Here is a 21,253-nt window from a genome sequence, read left to right as displayed (position 1 = left end):
CATAACTTATACATGTGTAACATTCATTTAATTATTTGTTTTGAATTGATTATTAACATTCATGCCATCTTTATTCAAATCTATTCAAGAACTGTAGCTAGGGGCCAATTAGTGCTTACATTGCATTGCCAAGTATTTTCTTGTTCCAGATTGCATGTTAAGCAATACCTCTTTGTTTCCATATAAAAATGTTTTATATTTAATTCGAAGGAATTGCTTCCTATTTTTTAAATAAATTTACAGTTTGGCCCCTGACTTGGTGTGAGTTTTTAATTTCGGCCCTCTGTGTATTTGAGTTTGACATCCCTGGTTTAATGGATGCTCACTGTAGGGAAGATGCAGCACACAGGTAAAAAGTAATCAAGAGATATGCAAAGTTTTTTTGACAAAAAACATTTTCTCCTGATCATTGTGTTTTTTTTTTTTTTGCCTAGATGCCTTGAGCAATGTAACTCCTGTGCATGCGCACAAGTTATATCATCAGAGGTCGTCCAATGGGTGAAGAGAATCATGGTGGACCAAGAAGAGTTGACAGTAAAACTGATGGTTTTGGTTACAAATTTTGGCAAAAGCTCATCAACACCAATGAAAGTTTTGCTTTAAAGTGAATCTAATGTCAAAAATTTGAAGACAGGCTCTTTATTGCAGAAGACGCAGTTGTGCTATATGTAGGAATACCTTGGTGTTGGGAATGATTAAATTCTCATTAAAAATAAATGCACATGAGTTTTGTCAATCAAAGTGGCCAAAGATCCCAAACCCAGAAAAAAGCCAGGGGAAGATGTTGACACCGGTGAATTAAAGTAAAGTGACAGCATTGTAAAAAACAAAAAACAGGAACTAAAGCTGTTACCTAAAATAATAATGTTGAACTTTCATGTTGCTCTTTTGCTATAAAATCATCCCTGCTTGGAAACCAACTCTTCTGGAGGTAACTATTTCCTAGGCACTCCTCAGAGCTTAGTGGTTCCTTCTGATGGCCTCCAAATCACTACGGGACACATAGTAAAATTTAATTTCAACAGGCCCTCACTGACCTCTATAGCTGCAGCCATTATGGAGCAAATGCTCTTCAAAGTTCATAGCAGAAGCCCTGAAGTTGTCAGCTTGTTTCTCTCATATGCTTGTTCTGTTTGTTGGTTCCCCCTCCTAGCAAGCATCTGCAGCTCAGCTCAACGCGTTTCGCAGAATTCATCCGGTTCATCAGGGATTTTACAAGACCTCAATAGATAGAATGCACAAGGGTGTAAGATCACAGTATATAGTATCCAGTGTAACTAAGCCTGGCATGGGATGCAGTCATGGGGAACAGGAGGACCCCCCTCCAGCAGCAAGAGAGAGAGGCGCTCAAACCGGAACCAATGGATCCACTAAATATACATTTTGTTTTTCTGTGTTAGGTATAATCTTATTGGGTACTGAGTAATATTCAGCAGATTAGGTGAAACGAAGGTCCAAAATGAGAGTCTGTTCCTCAGCTGCAGCAGATGGGACTTACAGGGTCCCAGGGACCATAATAATCCTCTATTCTTACCGCAAGTCAGTTTAAGTTGCAAGTCAGTTGTGATGCGCATGTGTGCCAGAGATGATGTGATCTTATTCTAAGTTTTGGGTCACATGATAGCACTCCGGAGTAAATAATGTATTCCTTGCAAGAAAGAATTAATTTTTTTTTAGAAAAATAATTGTGATTTACAAAAGCAGACATGTATATAATGAATGACTGGTGTTTGCCCTGTGCTGTGTGTTTTTTTATTGATTTGTTCTACAAAAAAACGTCCCCACAAAACGAGACACGGAGAATAAATGAAATGTTAACTCTAGTGATGAGACGCTGAACTTTACACTGGCTGGGCGTGGTCTACACGAGATGAGCGCGGTGATAGGTGAATCAGGCTATCATTCAAGAGTTGAGGAGGGAAACCAATGAATTACACTCTGGTTATTGGTTGGGTGTTATGTTGGCAACCTTGACGCTGATTGGCTGGTTTGGGTTGTTCAGTAAGTAGGGCAAAGGTCGGAGGGGTAACCCTTGTCTGGTGGAAGCGGCTATCAGTACCGGGCACAGAATCCCCTCTCCGCCTCACCATGTCCGACAAACCGCAGGCCATCAGCCCGCTGAAGAACTTCTTCGCCGGAGGGTTTGGTGGGGTGTGTCTGGTGTTTGCTGGACACCCTCTGGACACTATCAAGGTGAGAGTGCTTACTAATAAGGGGTGTTATGGAGATATAGTGTGTAATATGTATGGGGAAGGAGGCCTAGGTAGTATGGGGTGTGTGCTATGGAAGTGTCTAGTAGGAGGTGAGGCCCTGTGTTATCATGGGGTAGTATGAGGGGTGACCTGTAGGTGGAGGAGTTGCTGTGTAATGAGAAGGATCTGATATTAGGATGCCCCCTAGTGGTGGGGGAGTGTTTGTAAAGAGACTGATGTTGAGGTGGGTTGCTCAGATGAATTGGGGTACCTCATAGGCTGCTCAGGAGGTATTGGGGTGCCCCATGGGTGCAGGCTGCTCAAGTGATGTCTCATAGGTATGGGCTACTCAGGTTCAACTGGGGCGCCCCATAGAATGTGGGCTGCTTGGGGTGCCCTGGGGCAAAGTAGGCTGCGCGGCGAACGCCTGTGTGCCCCCCCCCCCCCCCCCCGACGGCAAAGGAGTCTGCACGGTGGACGCCTGGCTGCCCCCACGGCAAAGAAGGCTGCTCAGCTAACTTTACAATATTCATATGCATTGTAGGAAGGGGGGTCCTCAGGCAACCCCAGGGAGCCTGCTAAAAGATGGGCTGCTCAAGCCATTTTGGGTCCCCATACAAGTAGGCTGCTCCAGTGACCCAACATTTGGTGCCCTGTAGAGTAAGAGTTGCTCAGGTGACACTTGGGCTGCACCATGGCTGAAGGGTTGCTTGGGCTACTTTTGGGGTGTCTAGAGGCTAGAAGACAATGCATAGGTTCATAGTTTCCGTACATCTGTATTAGTGGGCGTTCTTTTATATAAAAGCTGCAGACAGTCTGGTGTAATATAAAGCATGCATGAATCTACTTGAGACATTGGGACTTAATAAGTGCTTTTGCAGAACTACAAGTCCCAGTGTGGAATTGCAAGCTAAGCTTAGGTTTGAAGGGTTGTGTTAAGGGGAAGATCTGCAGGCTGCCTTAACCTGCTTTGCAACATTGAAGAGAACAACCTGCAGCCACTAAAACCCAGACAATAACAACAACAAGACAGGATTAACAGGTACATCCACCAGACAATGCATAAATGATCACCGCCAAAATGTGGTCACTTTCACCACCACTTTGGATAATTTTGGGAAAGTAGAGTGTGTTTATTGTTTGCCCCATAAATATAGTGGGTTTTGTGTGTTCCAACAGCTTTGATCTTAGGGGTAAAGTTACATGATCAGCTGACTAATGAGCTGCTACTTGGCCTTGAAAGAACCAGTTTCAAAGGTGACTCCTGCAGTGTAGATGGTGTCCTGCAGGGGGCAGTCATATGAGTGCACTGCATGTAGGTTTACAGTTCTCTAGGTGAAAGGTTGAGGGTGCTGAATATCAGATTGTCAGCATTGCTAATTGTATAATGGCTCTGTAATTGCAATGGTGCTTGAAAAAGCGAGAAGTCAATAAAACCCATGGGGCAAATAATGCCAAGTCTGCTGTCTTTGACTTAGCCTTTACTACCCACTATGGTTGGCTATCCTTTGGTATTATCAATGTCGACATATACTCTGGTAGTATAAATAAGCAGATAATAAACTGTTCAAGTTTGTAATTTTTTGTTTTCATTTACCAGGTTCGACTTCAAACCCAGCCGAAAGCAACACCAGGAGTCTCTCCTTTATATTCTGGAACCTTTGACTGCTTCAGGAAAACACTTATAAATGAGGTAAGAAGGTTTGTTCCCCAGTGCTTGGAACTATGGGCAAATTTACAAATATGATGCCATTTTTTTTACCAACATTAAAGTGGTTGATAATTATGATTCAGACCAGGGGGTATTGCAAAAAGGGACGGGTGATGTCCCTTCTGCAATAACTGTTCGGCCTTGCCCATGCTAGGAATGAACATTGTGCGTGAGAGTTAGGTTAAGCCAGCACAGCCAGCCAATCAACATGGCCAAAGATCTTCGGGAAGTAAAGAAGGAAGGTGACGGCTCCCTGTGATGGAAACGGGATTGTTGTGTAATTGAGTTTAGGTACACCTGAACACAGCAGTTTCTTTTAAAGTCTTCCTCCATGTTGTAGATATATTTCCTATTGATCCTGACATCAAATCTGTTATCTTCAACTTTCCTTAACAAGGCAACAACACTATTCATTTTAAAGTGAAATCACTCACTAGTAGTGTCACCCAGGGTAGTTCTAAATAGACATGATGATATTATTAGATTTGAGGTAAGCTATGAATGAGTTATTTTATTTGTTTACTGTTTGTTAATAAACTGCTGAGAAGAAAAACAAATGTAGTGGTTGTTTCTGCCTTTTCATTGCTCATCATTGTGGACAAACCTATATAAAAAAAAAAAAACTACATTTTTATCATTAATGGTTCATACTATTGCTTTTTATGTTGCAGGGCGTCAAGGGTCTCTACAAAGGAATGGCAGCGCCCATCATCGGCGTAACTCCAATGTTCGCTGTCTGCTTTTTCGGATTTGGCTTAGGAAAAAAACTACAGCAAAAACACCCACAAGAAGTTTTAACGTAAGTGCTTTGCACGGAACCTTCTGTACATCTCCTCCGCCACATGCAAATTAAAGAATAAAAGGTGTCTAATTATAATAAAAATAAACCATAGCTTTTCCTACCTAAATGACCAACAGATTGCAATGCTAAAATAAAAACATCTTTAATTCCTTTCTTGTGTGCAGGAGAGCATGCCTTTAAACTCATAGGCCTTGATTTTTTTAAAGCTCTCCAGGACTGGAGAGAACACACTTGCATCAGTGAAGCTGAGTGATCCAGCAAACCTGGAATGGATTTCCTAAAAGTCATAAGCTATTTGTTAGCAAATGTTTTCATTTCTGGACCAGATCTATTCCAGGTTTACTGGATCATCCAGCTTCACTGATGAAAGTGTATTCTCTCCAGCCTTGAATAGCCTAAATAAATCAGGCCCATAAACTGGGCCTGTCACAGAGATTCAGAAGTCTTTCATTGCTGAACTCCTTCTAATAAAATGCTGATTGCCTGGATTTAAGTCTGATATTTTGGTTTTAGTAGTTCTGTTCAGGTATCTGAAACAAACATACAAATAACTGAGGCCAAAATTAGCTGAACACCTAAGCTACATGCCCATTCTGGGTCAGTGATGAGAAAGGCTAAGGTTCAGAACATAAGCCATGCAAGCGCTGTATAATATAGAATTAGGTCTGCAATGGCAGTTTTCGTAATATCTCATTATAGGTCTCATTTTAATGTTCTTCCTCAAGTCTGCAGAAGATTGGGGGATGTATATATGCATACCCACATTCTGAAATAACAATATGGAGTTAGGGCTATTACCCTTACTAAATGTTTAGGAGCAATTCTTTCCACTGATCGTTCCTGTTACGTAAGTTTTCTCTTTACATTATTTGTAGTTTTGTGTTTTTGGTGAATTTTGGAAAGGCACCTTAGCTTTAGAAGTAAGGTTTATTTCCTGGAGCCAGTCTGCCCCCTTCCCTGGCATCCAGCTATCAGGTAGGACCATATTGCTTGCTGTTCTCAGTCTCTCAAAGTAAGAATTGCTTTGGCTTTGTATCAGATTCACTGTGTTCCTGGCACCACAAAGCTCTTGCATTCAAGGACAGTGAAGCAAACATAGATTGAATAGAATTGCTTTCTGGTGGATCAGACAGTAATTAATGGAGTTATCTGGTTTGCCAGGGTGACTCTTTGTATTTCAGGACATTTAGGACAAATCTCGGCAAGTACAATGTGTGCACATCCTTACACCTAGTGTAAAATAAACTTAAACTGTGGAAAGTTTAGGTCAATTCTGTTTGTTGTTAATAGATTTTTAAAACTGTTTTTCTACTTCTTTTTTACCATCTTTTTGCAAACTCTTTTTAAAAAAATATTGAATGCATGGCAAAGGAGTGCGTGGGGTTAGAGACCACACAGCTGAAGCTGCCTGTTGTATACAATACAATAATAAATAATTTACAAAACCACTCCACATTCCGTTTTCATTAATTGTGCTTCTAGTATGTCGTGGGTAGTGTTGGCTTTAAAGCAGTGGTCTGTTAGGTTTCCCCTTTGTCATGTGCTAACTGACCCACTCTTTTATACAGCCGATATCACTGGAGGGAGATGTTGCTGCAGGTCTTGCCCCCTGAGGTATGTGTGTCCAGCAGTGTCCATTGACATGGTGTATTTGTGGTATTGTAGCTCAGTCAGTGTGTCACCCGTCCTCCCATTGTGCCGAGACCTTTGAACCAAGTCTGAATCAAATGCAGAACTATGTTGATGCATTATGTTAGCCACACATACTGCATTTATTTTTTCCATTAAGTCTAAATGTTTAACCATATCTGGGGTCCACAACCCTCCCCCCCCCCCATCAGCTATTCACATCTTTGTGTTTTTGGATCCAATCAAATTTTGATAGAAAACCAGTGCTCCGTGTTGAAATTCCCCTTTGTTTACAATGCAGGCCACTAGATTAGGAGTGAAGCCAGGTGCCCTGGAAGCATATATAGTGCCTAGCGGGTTCAGTCTGCCCCTGGGTTCCTATCTATTGTATACTCTGAGAGGTCTCTCTGACAAAATTCCTGACTCTTGGTTCCTGTTTTGGGTGTGCCCTGCCCACCTGGTATGTCCCACATTACACTACACATTTAGCAGGAATGGTTGGAGCCCCTCATAATGGGCACACCGGGTGAGCTTACCCAGTAACTTGGCAAATAGATGGTGAGAACCCCTTATAATGAGTACAGCAAGTCTGCAGACAGAGAAACTCCGTGCAAGGATGGCAGGAGAAAGTTGTGCAGACCCGAGAATTATGCACAGTAATGGAAGGAAGCACCCGTAATGTGCTCAGGAGTTGTGAAGACTGGGAAGCTCAGTGCAGTGATGGTGAGGGTGAGACTGGTCTTAATTAACACAGCAAGTGTACAGACCTGAGAACTTGGCACTGGGATGCTGAAAACTCCTTATACTGGGCACAGCCAGTGCAAATCCAAAAACTTAGCACAGGGATGTTGAGTGCACTTATTTATGGGCACAGACTTGGGAAATTAGCACAGAGATCACACCAAAAAGTCCTAGTATGGTAGGATTTTTGTTAAACTCGCAAAACTGAACTATCCATTTTTGTTGGACCAACACTTTAGAAATGTAGGCTGACGTTTTCTGAAAATGCTGACACATACTTTGAATCTTTGGATTAGAAAATATTTAAAGACCTTTAATTCTTCTGATATTTTGTGTCAGAAACTCTTATTAAAGTATTGAAGCCAGTGGTTCAGCAGCCAGATAATTAGAATATACAGTCCCGGTAAGTAATCAAGGTTGATTTTACTTCAATTTGATTGGATGGAACCAACATTTGGCTTGTCAATCATTACAGAAAGCTGGTGGTGCAATGTCTGCTTTCAATACCACCTTCCTTTTCTTTCTGTAGACTAAATGTACATTTATATATCTTGTTTGAAGGTATCCTCAGCTGTTTGCAGCAGGAATGTTGTCTGGAGTTTTCACCACTGGTATCATGGCCCCCGGGGAGAGAATTAAGTGCCTATTACAGGTATGGACACTGATACATGACATACATGCAAGATCCAGGGGAGTGCCTATGTTTTAAATGTTTTTTTTTTTTTTTTTTTTTTTTTTAAGGATATGCACTTCAGACAGATATAAAAGATACAGACTCAGATGTAACGTTGTATTTTTTTTAGTTTGGAGATCAGTGTGTTTCTTTTTTTGTTTCACTGTCCAATCACAGGCTAGGGGAGGGACAAGACCTGTAAGCATTACTCATCTGCTACACCAAAAAAACGGGTCTCCTGTCTGGCCAGAATGGGCTGCTCTGAGTGGCATATGTATAAATTTCAGTAGGTGAAAACAAATTTTTTGGGAGGCAAAACGGCTTCTGTGTATTCATTATATCTGTGTATTTTACCATTTGCCTGAAGTTCAGCTTTAAAGGATGAATATACTTTAAATGAAGTAGCCCTAAGTATTACACCACCCCTTCCCTGTCCCCTTGTCCTACACTGACCTCAGCTAACCCACAGATTAGTATGTACCAAGATCTAGGCCTAGTCTGATTGTTTACATTCCATGCCACTCTGCTGCCTATGCTTAGGCAGTACAGTCACTCATTTTTATGGGGCTCTATTTTGGTCGCTTTCTTGGGAAGCGGCCTATGGAGATTAATGGAGATGTACTGCGAAGGCGCTGACAGCAGAGAGCTGCAGGATGTAAACAGTCAGGGACATTATTGCTGGATCTCAGTAAGCCCTGAATACTGGAGGGTGAGAGTGGGGCTTTTATGTCCGGGAAGTGAGGGCAGAAGAGGATTAGGACTACTCTATTTAAAGATATTCGTTAATGTGAGTCTTGTCAATGCTTTATTTAATTCAAGAATTATGAACCTGTGATGAGCCATATTTGCTTTTTATACATAAAAAAAGGTTTGTTTCTGATTTGATGCCTGGTGACTGTGTGACTGTGTGAATGTTGATCCTTCCTATCGCACACTTTTGGCCTCCCAGATTTGTCTCTGGAGGTGAGGTTGCAGTATTTTTACAGCTTCTTCACGCCAGGTACCGTTGTTTCTTGGGAGACGCCACATGGTAGAATCTCCTGGCAGCAGCACTATAGAGAATGAATACTAGTACCACTCACTCCCGCCAGCTGTAAAATGTGCAGACCCTGGTTCTTTAACAGTCAGCACTGTGGTGCAAGTGTTCTAACAGCTGGCATGGTGCCTGCTGCAGGGAGCTGTGCACGGCTGCCCAATTCGGAGGCAGGTCCAAACCACTCCCACAATTCTCCTGTTAAGAGACAATGTGGTCTTCACCTGGGCTTTAGCTCGCATGAATGAATGTGAAAGCGGTGTCATATTTTAATGTCATTTTGTAATGCTGACATGCAAACGTTAAATCTGTACTAATAGAAATATGTGATGCTTTTTGCCATCTTCTTACTGAAATGTTAGGTAGATTCACCTTCTCGGTCCTGGTGACCATTATAGTCAGAACAGAAAGTGATGGTAAATTGCTGGCAACTGTCGATGAGGGGTTTCCCTTCACTTTGTCAAAATTTCTTGTTCCTTTAAGTCATGAAAAAAGGGAAATTCAAGCTTAAGGATGCAGACCCCTAAACAATAAAATCCTTACAGGGGTTCTAAGTGTTCCCATTATATAAGACTGGTATGTAATCATTTTGTTGCTGTAGAAAATATGTCGGTTCATTACAGTTTAACAATCCTAGTGTGCAATCACCTATTTCAACCAATCGGAACTCTTTAAATATCTGACTTTTCTTTTGAGTTTTTATACATTGTGTGACTTTTAAGCTTTGTAAACTGTTTAGTCTACAGTTACAGTTTAGTTACATACACAGGCACAATAATTGTTTACAACCCCTGTCTGTTCTATGGAGGGTGGAGTATGAGTGGGATGCATTCCACTGTGTCCTCCCCATATGAAAGAGAGCAGCAGTTGTTTGCTGTCTGTCATTCAGTGGCCAACAAGACAGATCATTATGTGAAGTCAGGGGACAGCTGTACAGACACTAGATTTTTGCCTGAGATGACCAGAAATGTTTATAAATGAAAGTCTATTGTCTGTGCGTGTTTAGTTTTGTGGATTGTGTAGTTCTCCTAGCAGCCTGCAGATGGCAGTGTTGCTTTGCTTTCGATTAAACGTCAATCACATTAGATTCCTCATCTCCTCTATATGAGAAGTCTTTGCAGCATGATGAGCTGATTGTTTCTCAACCTTTTTTACATGGGTAAAGCCTTGAAAAAACTTTCAGGTCTGAGGGAACCCCTTCTATAATTACTATATCCACAGCTCCTAATACATTAGTGTGGTGGGCAGTGATGAGAATTCCTCTTACGTTGCTGGCCAGTGGGGAAAAATGTAATCCTTACATATAGCAAAAAATATCATTGGTGTCTTACACGGGTAGACACAGATTGTTCATTACTCAAAGAACCCCTAGAAACCTCTGGAGGAACCTTAAGAGTTCCACAGATCCCACTGTTGAGAAACACTATTGTAACCACTGGAAATCTTATAAAATTTTAGGCCAGTTCCTGATCTCTACTCCATATACATTATTGTATCTGTCATTGATGAACCTAGCCTTGTTCTTGTTTTACATGCCATGGTGCAAAACAAACCTTCTGTCTTTGAATACTTTTATTTCTCCCCTGTGGTTGTATTGATAACAGATTTGTATGTCATTAATAGTTTAGATTTCAGATGAGCCCTTTGGCCTGTTCAGATGGCTCCTACAAATGATACCTGATTAGGAAAATTATGGAAGTCGGGACCAAAATTGCCAAGGACATTAGGACAGAATGAATGTTTTTTTTTCACCATCTGAATGATTGATTAGTTAATAGGGGCAAAGGACTGTGCTTCTGAAAGCATTAGTATTGTGGTACACATGAACTGTTTCCTAGAAATACAAAACAAATATTAGCCAATTTATCCAGATTCCTGTTGTATGGATATTCATTTATAAACAGTTGGGGATTATCCACCAGATTATCCTTAGTATTGTGTAGTCATATAACACCAACATATTATGCACTGCTTTACAAAGCCCATAGCAATGTCCAGTAGTGGATGTAGCCAGCAGTGTGCCCCTAGGCAGAACTGAGTTGTTAAACCCCCCCCCCCCCTTAAGTGATTTGGGACCCTTGTTGGCTGAAAAGGTTCCAGGGCCCTTGTGTCCGCTCCTGGCCATGTCCTTCACCGGAGTTTACAATCCAATTAAAATTGCTAGAAAACTGCCATTATATGATCAGCTGTGTTGCCAAGTTTCCAATACATGTTTGAAAGTAAAAAGTTTCTATTGGTCACATTGTTATTTTCTGAGACCCTTTTATGTATGAACCAATTAGCTTCTCTCTACTACTTTCTGGTCTAAATCAGAAACCTAACAGGAAGAGTTTGATTGGTTGTTTTAGGCAGCATAGTTCCTGCACAAAGGACCTGAGACCGGTTGCTTGCAGGAATGTCAGTTTAGATGTCTCTGCACTTTCTCAGAATGTTCCAATATAGTTTTTCTGTTAAACTGATGTGATGTATTTTGTAGGCCTGGCTGCTGCACAGCCGCCCTGATCTGCTTTTATTTATGTCACTGTTTAAATTTGGAATTCCAAACTCTTTGCCGTCATACATTAAGGTTTCCCATGGCTCTTTTCAATGGCTGCATTCCCAGCATCCTGTCTTCTTTCCCACTACTCCCAGTCTTTATTGATCTATAATAACTTTACAGTAAAAGCTTTTGTCTGAGAACTATGTACAGTTAAATTTACCATGTAACTTACTATAGTGTACATTCAGGGGGAAAATTCACACACCCGATGAAAAATTTAAAATGTTTGGAGAAGATATAGGCTTCAGGGGTAAGGCCCACACCGAATCCTAGTGATCTTATAGTGGGTGCAGAAAACCTCTGATGTCCATGTTATGTTTGCAATCTTTTTGCTGGTGAAAACTTGTCAACAGAATCTCCAAACGTTCCCCTGGTTCTGCAGATTTGCTCCATCATAAGCCAAAGTGCAGAATTTTGCATGGCAGTGAAGCAATGCTGAGTGATGTCTACCCTGTCCAGCCAACAGGATTATTGGTCTACCATAAAAGCAAACAATTCCGCCATATAGTGAGAACTTTTAAGGTGCCCATACAACAGCTTGTCTTGGTGTAATTCGGTGCCAGAATTGCAGGGTATTTTAGAATGAAAATATTGTCCAGACTTCCATGGTTAAGGACCTGGTAAAGTTCAAAGTATCAGGGTTGTCTAGCTGTGTTTTTCCATCATTAGTCTGGAAATACCGCAGGATTATGATAAGTAGGGATTGCTTACATTTATTCATGGTCATCATCAGCGGTTAGTGGCCTCTGTTGACTACATAAGTACAGTGAAGTACAGCACAAACCTTTGTGACTCCTGATTGTGTAGTGGTGGCCTTCTTATTGATCTTTGTAAGTAAAGTGCAGATAAAGACTAAATAAAAGTAAAGCAATGTTTACACTGACCTGCCATTGGGATGTAACCTAGGCATTTAGCTGCAGATCTGGATACACATCAGCTGGTAAAAGGGAAGGGTGCCAACTTTGTAGCTCAAGCATTGCATGGAATCCAGGCTTCAGGGTTTTTACCCTCTGCATTATTCTCTTTAATTATAAGAGCCACGCACTCATACTATATTAAATGAATTTTGTGTCTGTAAGGTCTTTTTAACACGGTGCATAGTTAATCATGTAATGCTGGTGATCCTGCAGGTTTTAGTAAAGGTAATCTTTATTGTGTAGCTCATCCACTCTAACCGGTTTCTTTGTTTCAGATCCAGGCTGCATCTGGAGAAACAAAGTATGCCGGTCCTATGGACTGCGCCAAGCAGTTGTACAGAGAAGCTGGAATCAGAAGCATCTACAAGGGGACCGTGCTGACACTCCTGAGGGGTAAGAGGGGGGTCAGCGTTAGGCTGACCGTTTGTAGAGACATGTGGAATTTCACGCTGCAACATTCAGCAAACATTCACTAGGGGGAGATATTACAGAGCAAAAGATTTGTGACGGGCGGTGTATGTATAACTTCAGACAGAAGTAAAAACCTCCATTATGTGCATTTCCAAAAAAATGTTTTATTGCAAAAGTATAAGGAGTGCTGCTGATATACTTTTTACTGATTGCTTTGTTGCCAATTGGTTGAGCACATGGGTGGACTCCATTTTAACGTGTGATATCGTGGTGATACCTGCAATAAAGACCTCAGTCCTGGGTTAATGGTAAAAAGCACTGGATTATTGTATTTCTCTAAGGTTGTAAGGTTTGTATTGGAGATATCTGCCAAGACTCATTTAGATATGATCAAGATAAAAACAATAGTAGCACAATTTATTTTGGAAAGCCTGGAATGAAATTTATTTGCAAATGCCAAAAAATGCAATGTGTTTTGGAGACATCAACAATCCCCCTTCTGGGCTTGTTAGTAGATGGAAGAAAAAATGGTGTCTGGACCCAATTAAATGATGGAAGTGGATAGTAGATCTTGTAGATAGTTATAGAATAGGTACATTTTTCTAAGCATTTTCCTCCTGCACACTGACCTAACTCTCCCTTTACCATTGTGTACTTACTGAAAACCCGCCTGTGTCTGCACCATACAGCTCATTAGATTTCATAGGGGTTGTCTACCTCCTTGAGAAACAGCCTTAAAAAGTTTATGAATGCAATTGAGAAGGGGGAAGGTGGTTTTGGTTACAACAGTGGGGAATGGGGAGATAAGGGAAAGTTTCACGTTAAAGTGCATTTGTTCTTTTATTTGTGCAATGATGCAAATAAAAGACCTGGAGACCGTTGTCGCTCATATATGAATTATTGTCACTAGCAAAGAAAAAGAGGAGTAGCCTTACACTGGGGACACCTATTCCAGTGTCTAAAAGGGGAATACACAAGGGGTTTTAACCCTTACTTAGAGAGGTTTTTGTTATTGATATACTCTAACACTCAAAAACAATCAAAAACCATAATTGACAGATTTGTGGAAAAAAGCAGTTTGAACCTGGGCCGCCATGGAATGCTGATCTTTATTTCCAGAGCTGCATATTCTGGCTAAGTTTTGTTTAAGGTTTCCTGGTTCCTTGTTTTCCCAGCTCTGGATGATTTCAGTAGATTCATAGCTTGTCTGTAGATAATGAGATGCTAAACTCTTCCTTTTTTTCTTTTTGTTGATTAAATTTCACATTCTAATCAGAGTCACGCTGCACAATTCTGCAAATTAGACTCTTAAAAGAGCTAATAAATGATTCAAGGTCACAGCAGCCTCTTGTAGCTAATTGTATTCTTCACGCTACTCCATACTCTACAACAAACTGGAAGCTCTGCTGCCAAAGTGCTGGAAAAAAATGTTGCCACACAGTATACACTTAGATAAATGTTGATCCATGTCAGTAAAGGAACACACTTTGCTTCCTTATAATAAGTTAGTGTTTCCAGCATGGGAAACAGAAAACAGCACATAAATGACTTAACCAAATATACTGAAACTAACAGTCAGTGGCGGCAGAGCCTTAGATCTCACACTGCAGATACACAGCTTTGGGGTTAGAGAATCCACATTGCCTAAGCACAATTTTACCTTGGACTGCAGAATGATTATCTTTATGTTGAGGAGATCCAAGACTGGGATTGATTAGGTAGTTAAACAAATGAAAACCAAACAGGCCTGTCAGCACCTGCTAATCCTGTAAGACATTTAAAATTAAATTATTATGGTATCTCTTCTTGTTTCGTCTACTACAAATCAGTTAGATCCTATACTTTGAATAGGAAGACAGTGGGAGTAGTAATATAGCAAGACAATGGGCATAACTGACACTACTTAGTCCACAAAAAGCTCTACGTTATTGGCATAATCCAGGACTTGAGAGTGGAGTTCTGTCAGATCAGTATATGGGATAAAAAAAAGTCCTTTTATTATTTTTTATGGATTGTTAGGCTTTTTAAAACACTTCTTTATGTTCCTTATAAAATAACAGACTATTCAGGTCTTTTTTAAAGCTGAACTTTAATCTGTACTATTCACTCTTCATACTGCGTTCTCCTCTGATCAGAATGCAGGGACCCCTATCTATCTCTGTGCACACTGTAAGGGACCCTTAGCCATGTGCAAATCAAACTACATTATAGTTTATTGCAACTCTCTGTCTGCCTGTATGACAACTCGGTACACCTTAAATTGGGCACAGATAAATGCAGGGAGAACATAGAAACTTCAGAATGCCAATGCTGCAAGGCAATTTTCCACTACAGGTTTACTGCTGACTAAAGTTTTCATGTAATCAATAAAATGGGTTTGTGATTTACAGTGCTCTGGGCATTGGATAAGTTTCTATTTTTTTTAATGTGATAATTGTTATATGGGTATGACGCTTGGAACTGTGCACACAATTTTCTGTTGCCGAGATACTTGGAAATCCTAATGTCGCTAATCTGATGACTGAGTTCTTTTTTCTTTTTTTTCTTTTTCCTCTCTTTAGATGTCCCAGCCAGTGGAATGTACTTTATGACTTATGAGTGGCTGAAAAATACCCTTACACCAGAAGGACACAGGTAATCGCCGCCTCTCATTACTTTTTATCCCTGATTAGTAAATTAAAAAATGGTACTGAGCATCCTAATAGAGTTTGTGATAGTAACCCTCCCAGGCCTACGCTTCCCACCCAGTACTGTCAAACAGACACTGAATCATCTTCATAGCTGCTGTGTTAGGCTGAAAAAATTAAATCTCAATGTCAGTTGCCTCATTTGAACGGACTGTCATGCCCCTGTGTGGTTGAACCTTTTTGCTCTTCACTCAAATATGCTCAGCGCAAATATTTGAATCTTTTTAGAAGAATACATATCTGACCTTAAGGTGAAATAATTCTCCGATATTAAGTATTTTATTGGATTGAGATGTACAGTGTTGGCTAGAGCTACAGAGGGAATATTTGGGGGTGCCTATTTCAGATGATAACGATTACAGAAAATTAAAACAATATGGCCAATCCGTGGTAAAATAAATAGAATTGAGGGTTGCGTCACTAGCAGGAACACCAGGAGGAAGGAGAGCCTAATTCCCCTATTGAAGTTGAACTGTAGGGTGTAACACTTGGAGGGGTCACCAGCAGGGGGCCCTCCACTCCCCTATATAGAAAGAATTGTAAGGTGTATCACTAGCAGGAGTGCTCACTAGCAGGAGGAATGAGAGGTCCTGAGTGCCCTATATAGATCCTTAGTTAGACCTAATTTAGACTACTGTGTCCATTTCTCACAAAAGATATTGATGAGATTGAACAAGTCCCAAGACGGGCAATGGAATAGTGAAAGGTCTGCAGGATAAAAATCAGGGGGGACAGCAGGAACTTAATATGTACAGTCCTATATAAAGGGAGGCATGAATAAATACTTTAATTACATGAAGGGTGTGAATAAGGCTCAGGATGAAGTCTTTTTAATAGAAAGCTGAGATTAAGATCATGGGGACCTGACCTCAAACTAGCAGAAGGAATGTTTTTAAAACTAACATTAGAAAGTATTGTTTTATCGAAAGTATAATTAAGGCTTGGAACAGACTTCCAGCAGAGGTAGTGAGTCAGTCAGCAGTAATAGATCTATACTTGGAGAAAAAAGTTAAAACAAAGTAAATAAAGTGGGAAAACTCTGTGGGCCACTTGGTCTTTTTCTCCTGTCACTTTTCTGCATTTCTTCTTTAACTGTTTTTTCCCCTCTCCCTCCTTTGACAGTGTAAATGATCTGAGTGTTCCTCGGATCCTCTTTGCTGGAGGAATGGCCGGAATCTTTAACTGGGCTGTTGCAATTCCCCCAGACGTGCTAAAATCTCGCTTCCAGACAGGTGGGTGAATGACTGGCCTCGCTGTGAGGATCTGCAGGCGTTTGCATTAATTTAAGACTTGTGTTACATCAAATTCCCCTGTATATTCTTTCCTCCCTCTTTTTTCCACTTCCCCAAGTGTAGATAATGTGCAGCCTGCAGGGCTCTGAATTGGATTCTGCAGGGCTGTTAATTACACAGAATTGCCTACGAAAGCTGATATCTTTCACGAAAATAAAAGGCTTTAGAGTGGACCTCCCACCACCCCATGTACATTTCCCTAATGCTCTTAATCTTTGTGACTTATTTTATCCAGCATATTTGCCAAGCCCCTCAATTTGTGCATTGTCTTCTTTGGGAGCTGAATGTCTCTTGCAGTTACCCTGTCCCCCATGATGTGAATACCCAGATCTCTCCAGATGCTCAAAAATGTGTATGTGTGTATATATATATATATATATGGGCCTAAATTGTGGTGAATTTCTGCAAAATGGGAAAGAATTTTTGTTTTTGTTGGCACTGCAGCTTTGTAGAGACTTTCAGTTATTTAATGTGCCACTAGCAACAGGAAATGCATTAAACCTCTTCTTAAATGGAAAAGCAGCAACAAATACATAAAGATCTGGCCTGTCTGGGCCAGTATGGTGAAAATGCATGGAGCACTCCCATCCTACAATTTTAAATCATTTTGTCATGTACACCTACAGCAAGGAGTCAGATAGAAGCCTCATTGCACTAAATTACCGAAAGTTGCTGACTGGTTTCTATAGGTCACTGACTATGTTTATCTAGCCTTGCATAAGGAATGACCAGTGTTAGGATCCTGTAAATGTGGCAGTTCTCAAGTAAGTATGAAAGACTAAAAACTTGGTTAATTAAATTAATGCTTCCAAAGAAACAGTTTTGTTGCTTTTGGAGCAATACACACAGCAATGTACAATGTGACAGTGCAGAACACTTTGATACAGTCCTTCTGTGTTCATGATATGATGTTTCCATTTCTGCAGCCCCAGCTGGAAAGTATCCTAATGGATTCCGGGACGTTTTCCGGGAGTTGATCAGAGAGGAAGGAATAGGATCTCTTTATAAAGGATTCACAGCGGTCATGCTTCGGGCCTTCCCAGCTAATGCGGTATGTCATTCTTTATTTTATATTACTTGTGGTCTGAATTACAGTATATAATGATAAAGGAAAAATTTAGTTCGAATTTCCTTGGCATGTTGAGGAAGGGTGAAAGGAAGAACCAGGGAACGTAACAAAAATACAGATTTAAAGAAGAACTAAAGTCAATTAGGCAGGCCATTATTGCAGAAAGTGACAGTTCCTTGCCCCTGCTGGGCCTGTAGGCCGTTCCATGCCCTTGGGTATGCTTCTTCACACCCCTAAACCGCGCCTGCAGTGTAGGTGCTACATGTATCAACTAAACTGTTGAAAGGAGGCTGCAGTAAATAATTTGGTGCTGCCCATTGTAAAATGATCAAATGCTGGTTTAAAAAGAATCAGTGGTTGGGGGACAACTAAGTGGTTTCCAGGGTTTTACAGACCCCAAAAGCAGCATGGCCTTATTCGGAATATTTCTAGGCATCGTGGTAGAAGTAAACACAGGGACCGCCATCCCAGTCTAAAAATCATCCAGCCCCCAGTGACCTGATTATCTGGATTAACGGATTTCCACATTTGAACATAGATGCGTAATCCTACAATCTGTACTCTCTGCTTTTTTAATCAATACGTTTGATTTAATTTCACTAATTGCCCCCCTCTTATCTCTCCAGGCTTGTTTTCTTGGATTTGAAGTCGCCATGAAATTCTTAAACTGGTTGGCACCAAACCTGTGAAAAATACCACAGAAGACAGTCACTGACCTGCCTACAGGATGGCAGCGGTGCCGAAAACCACTGAATCAATAATGAAACACCTTGCCTTATAAGTGGCCTACCCCGCAGGGGCATGTCTTTTCACTCACCCATTAAGCCATGCCTGCCATTGGCGGAAGCAGAAACTTGAAAAACAAATGTTGATAATCTCTATTTGAATGAATTACGCTGCTCGTATTTTTTATATGAACTGCTATGAAATAGATCTTAATTATACAAACAATTTTATTACTGAATCGGTAAAATACTTTACTGCTGCTGACCTCTACTTAGCTGTTCTTTGGGTCTGTATGAATCCAATGTTTGGATGGGAAGAGGTGGTAAATCTTTCCAAAATGTGACATGTATTTATTAGTGAAAAGTTTGGAAAATCTGACCGTGTATTAAAAGCTGTATGTACCTTTCTGTTTCTACTGACAACTGCTTCCCCTATTCTCGTGGACTGTGTCACAAGGACAGAAAGTGCCATATGGAAAGGGGGTTTCCCTTCACTTCCTGTTCTGTAGGAACAACAGGAAATTTATCGAAAATTAGGAACCTCTGCTTTATTTTTTACCCTACCGTTCCCATTGAATGATTTTCCTTTACTGTGGCAGTTCCCCTCCTGTTCCTGTTACAAGTCAAACATTTGGATGTTCTTATCAATTTCGGTGTTGGCAAAAGGTATCACAAGGTGTGAGAAAGAAATATTAGGGACACGAACAGCAATTAAATCCTGAATACAAAAACAAGTCAGAGAAGTGCCTCTCCACAAGTTTCGAGTCAGATTTTTATTTGCATGAATTTTACAAGAAAGGCCAACTTGCTTCGGGGGTTGCCAACCTGAAGCTATACCAAGCTTTCAACCTACATACTATCAGATACCAGTCAATAGAATATAGATCTCACACTCAGATTCAGTTCTGAAAAAAAGGGGATGACCCCTGAAACGCGTTGGCTTTTCTGACATCTTATCACTGGAATTTCACAAGTTGGGTAAAACTTTGATTCCTTTTTTCATATTCATGTTTCTTAATAGACTATTAAAAGATTTTGAGTCCCGAGAAAAATAAAGCAGCCATATTTTTTCAATTGACAAACCAAAGTTTTTACAAATGCTAAGGAATTTAAGTATTTCAGTTGTTGAAGGAAGTTTCCTATTAGGTTAGTCCCCACAAAAAAAACAACCCAGAAACTGCTTAGCCCTCTCGCTATAATAAAATTGAAAGCTGACAAGGAGGCTTTTTTTTCCTGCAGGCATTTGGGGTATTGCAGTTCCATCAAATATGTGATCAAACCCTTAGGCCAACCCCAGCACTCCTCACCATCTGAGAATGTTCCAGGGCTTATAACTCTTCCTGCAAAATAAAAACAAATTTTTAGGTTTGAATACATTTTAACTCTTCCTGTATCCAAAACTAAAAGTTTTTGTTTCAATTCATATTGAGTTAAAAAAAAAATTGACCATGAACTTTATACAGAAACTCCTGCTTCTTCACCACTAGGATCCCCAGTTCCTGACTCAGAGACCCCCTCTGTGAAAGTACATTGATAGGGGAGGACTGTTGTCATTGAATTTTATTATAGTGAATGTTTCACACTCTGGGGCATAATTCACTTGTCTTACAAAGTGTATTAACCTCTATACCCACCCCAGCAGTAACCCCGTGTGTCACTCGGGGTAAAAAAAAAAAAAGATGCTGAAAGTCCTGTCCTCTTGCATCTCCGGCCAGCGTCCTCTGCATCTGATGAGTAACCCGGGACTTCCCGGTGCTTGTGGCCGTTGCATTGGGGAAGCGGCAGGAATTTGAAATTATTTTGTGTTGCATTCAATACAAAAAAACAGTATTGATTGCAATACAATGGATTTATGTGTCTAAAAGTGGTACATTGTCTTTCATTAAAATTTATTTTACAGTATAATAAAATAGTATGAGTATAATCAAGTTTGAAACACAAAATCATGTCAAAGTTTATTATTAAATTTGTTTAATTTATTATTTTAACATGATTTTGTTTCAAACTTTATTATACTGTAAAATACATTTTCATGAAAAATAATGTACCGCTTTTAGACCTATAAATCCAAACAGAAATGAACTGCCCAGGAAATTAAAGCTTTCCAAAGAGAACCTGGGTGATTTAGCAAGCCTGGAATGGATTTCCTAAAAATCATTTGCTATTAGTTGCCAAATGTTTGCAATCCTGGATCAGACCTATTCCAGGTTTGCTGGATCTCAAAGGTTCTCCCATGAGAGTCTATCTTTTCCAGTCTTAGAGATCAATAATAAATCGGGCTCACCATATCCAGTATAAACTGACATTCAGCCAGTGTAATACACAGGGAGGCAGCCTGGATTTCTGGTTAAAGTGAATCTAACATATGTATTTAGGTTCATGCATGTTCAGTAATGTGTCACACTGCCAGGTATTTATTACCTCTCATGGAGATCAAAGTACTCCCCCTGACAATGCTTTTGCCATTCTTGGTGCTGTTCACAAATCAGCCTATCTCTGTGTATTTGTTGCAAAGTTACAATGTTGCAGTCTGGTCATTGAAGGAGGGTAAACTAGAGAAATGCTTCATTCTTCTTGCAGCAGACTGATGACATCATCTTAGCCTAAACTAGGTCACAGGACTGGAACTCATGAAAGTCATTTTTTTTTCTTTTTTTGTGGCAAGCCATAGAATTCTGCAGATTTGTTAAATTCTGCTTCTATTGATGGGCTTGCATGATGACTGTACAGGACAAGTATTGTTTAATCATGGTCAATACACATCACCAGTGTACTTGGAGCTCTGTTATATAATGGCCCTGAATGCCTGGAGAGACACAGCCTGCTAGAACC

At 40.4% G+C, this 21,253-nt stretch overlaps 1 protein-coding gene across 1 annotated transcript; it reads left to right on the top strand.

Moving 5' to 3' along the window:
* The first annotated feature begins 2,002 nt into the window (after positions 1-2,002).
* On the top strand, positions 2,003-18,681 carry SLC25A20 (solute carrier family 25 member 20). The gene is made up of 9 exons (XM_072420589.1): positions 2,003-2,193; positions 3,793-3,885; positions 4,575-4,702; positions 7,637-7,727; positions 12,513-12,630; positions 15,210-15,282; positions 16,458-16,567; positions 17,554-17,678; positions 18,323-18,681. Exons 1-9 carry the CDS (start codon positions 2,089-2,091, stop codon positions 18,383-18,385), a joined length of 906 nt encoding a protein of 301 aa, XP_072276690.1. The 5' UTR covers positions 2,003-2,088; the 3' UTR covers positions 18,386-18,681.
* The last annotated feature ends 2,572 nt before the right edge of the window (positions 18,682-21,253 follow it).

The sequence above is a fragment of the Pyxicephalus adspersus genome, chromosome 8 (genome assembly GCF_032062135.1).
Source record: "Pyxicephalus adspersus chromosome 8, UCB_Pads_2.0, whole genome shotgun sequence".
Classification (NCBI taxonomy): domain Eukaryota; kingdom Metazoa; phylum Chordata; class Amphibia; order Anura; family Pyxicephalidae; genus Pyxicephalus; species Pyxicephalus adspersus.
Note: the sequence above shows the minus strand (reverse complement) of the source record. Positions and strands in the feature narration are given on the sequence as shown.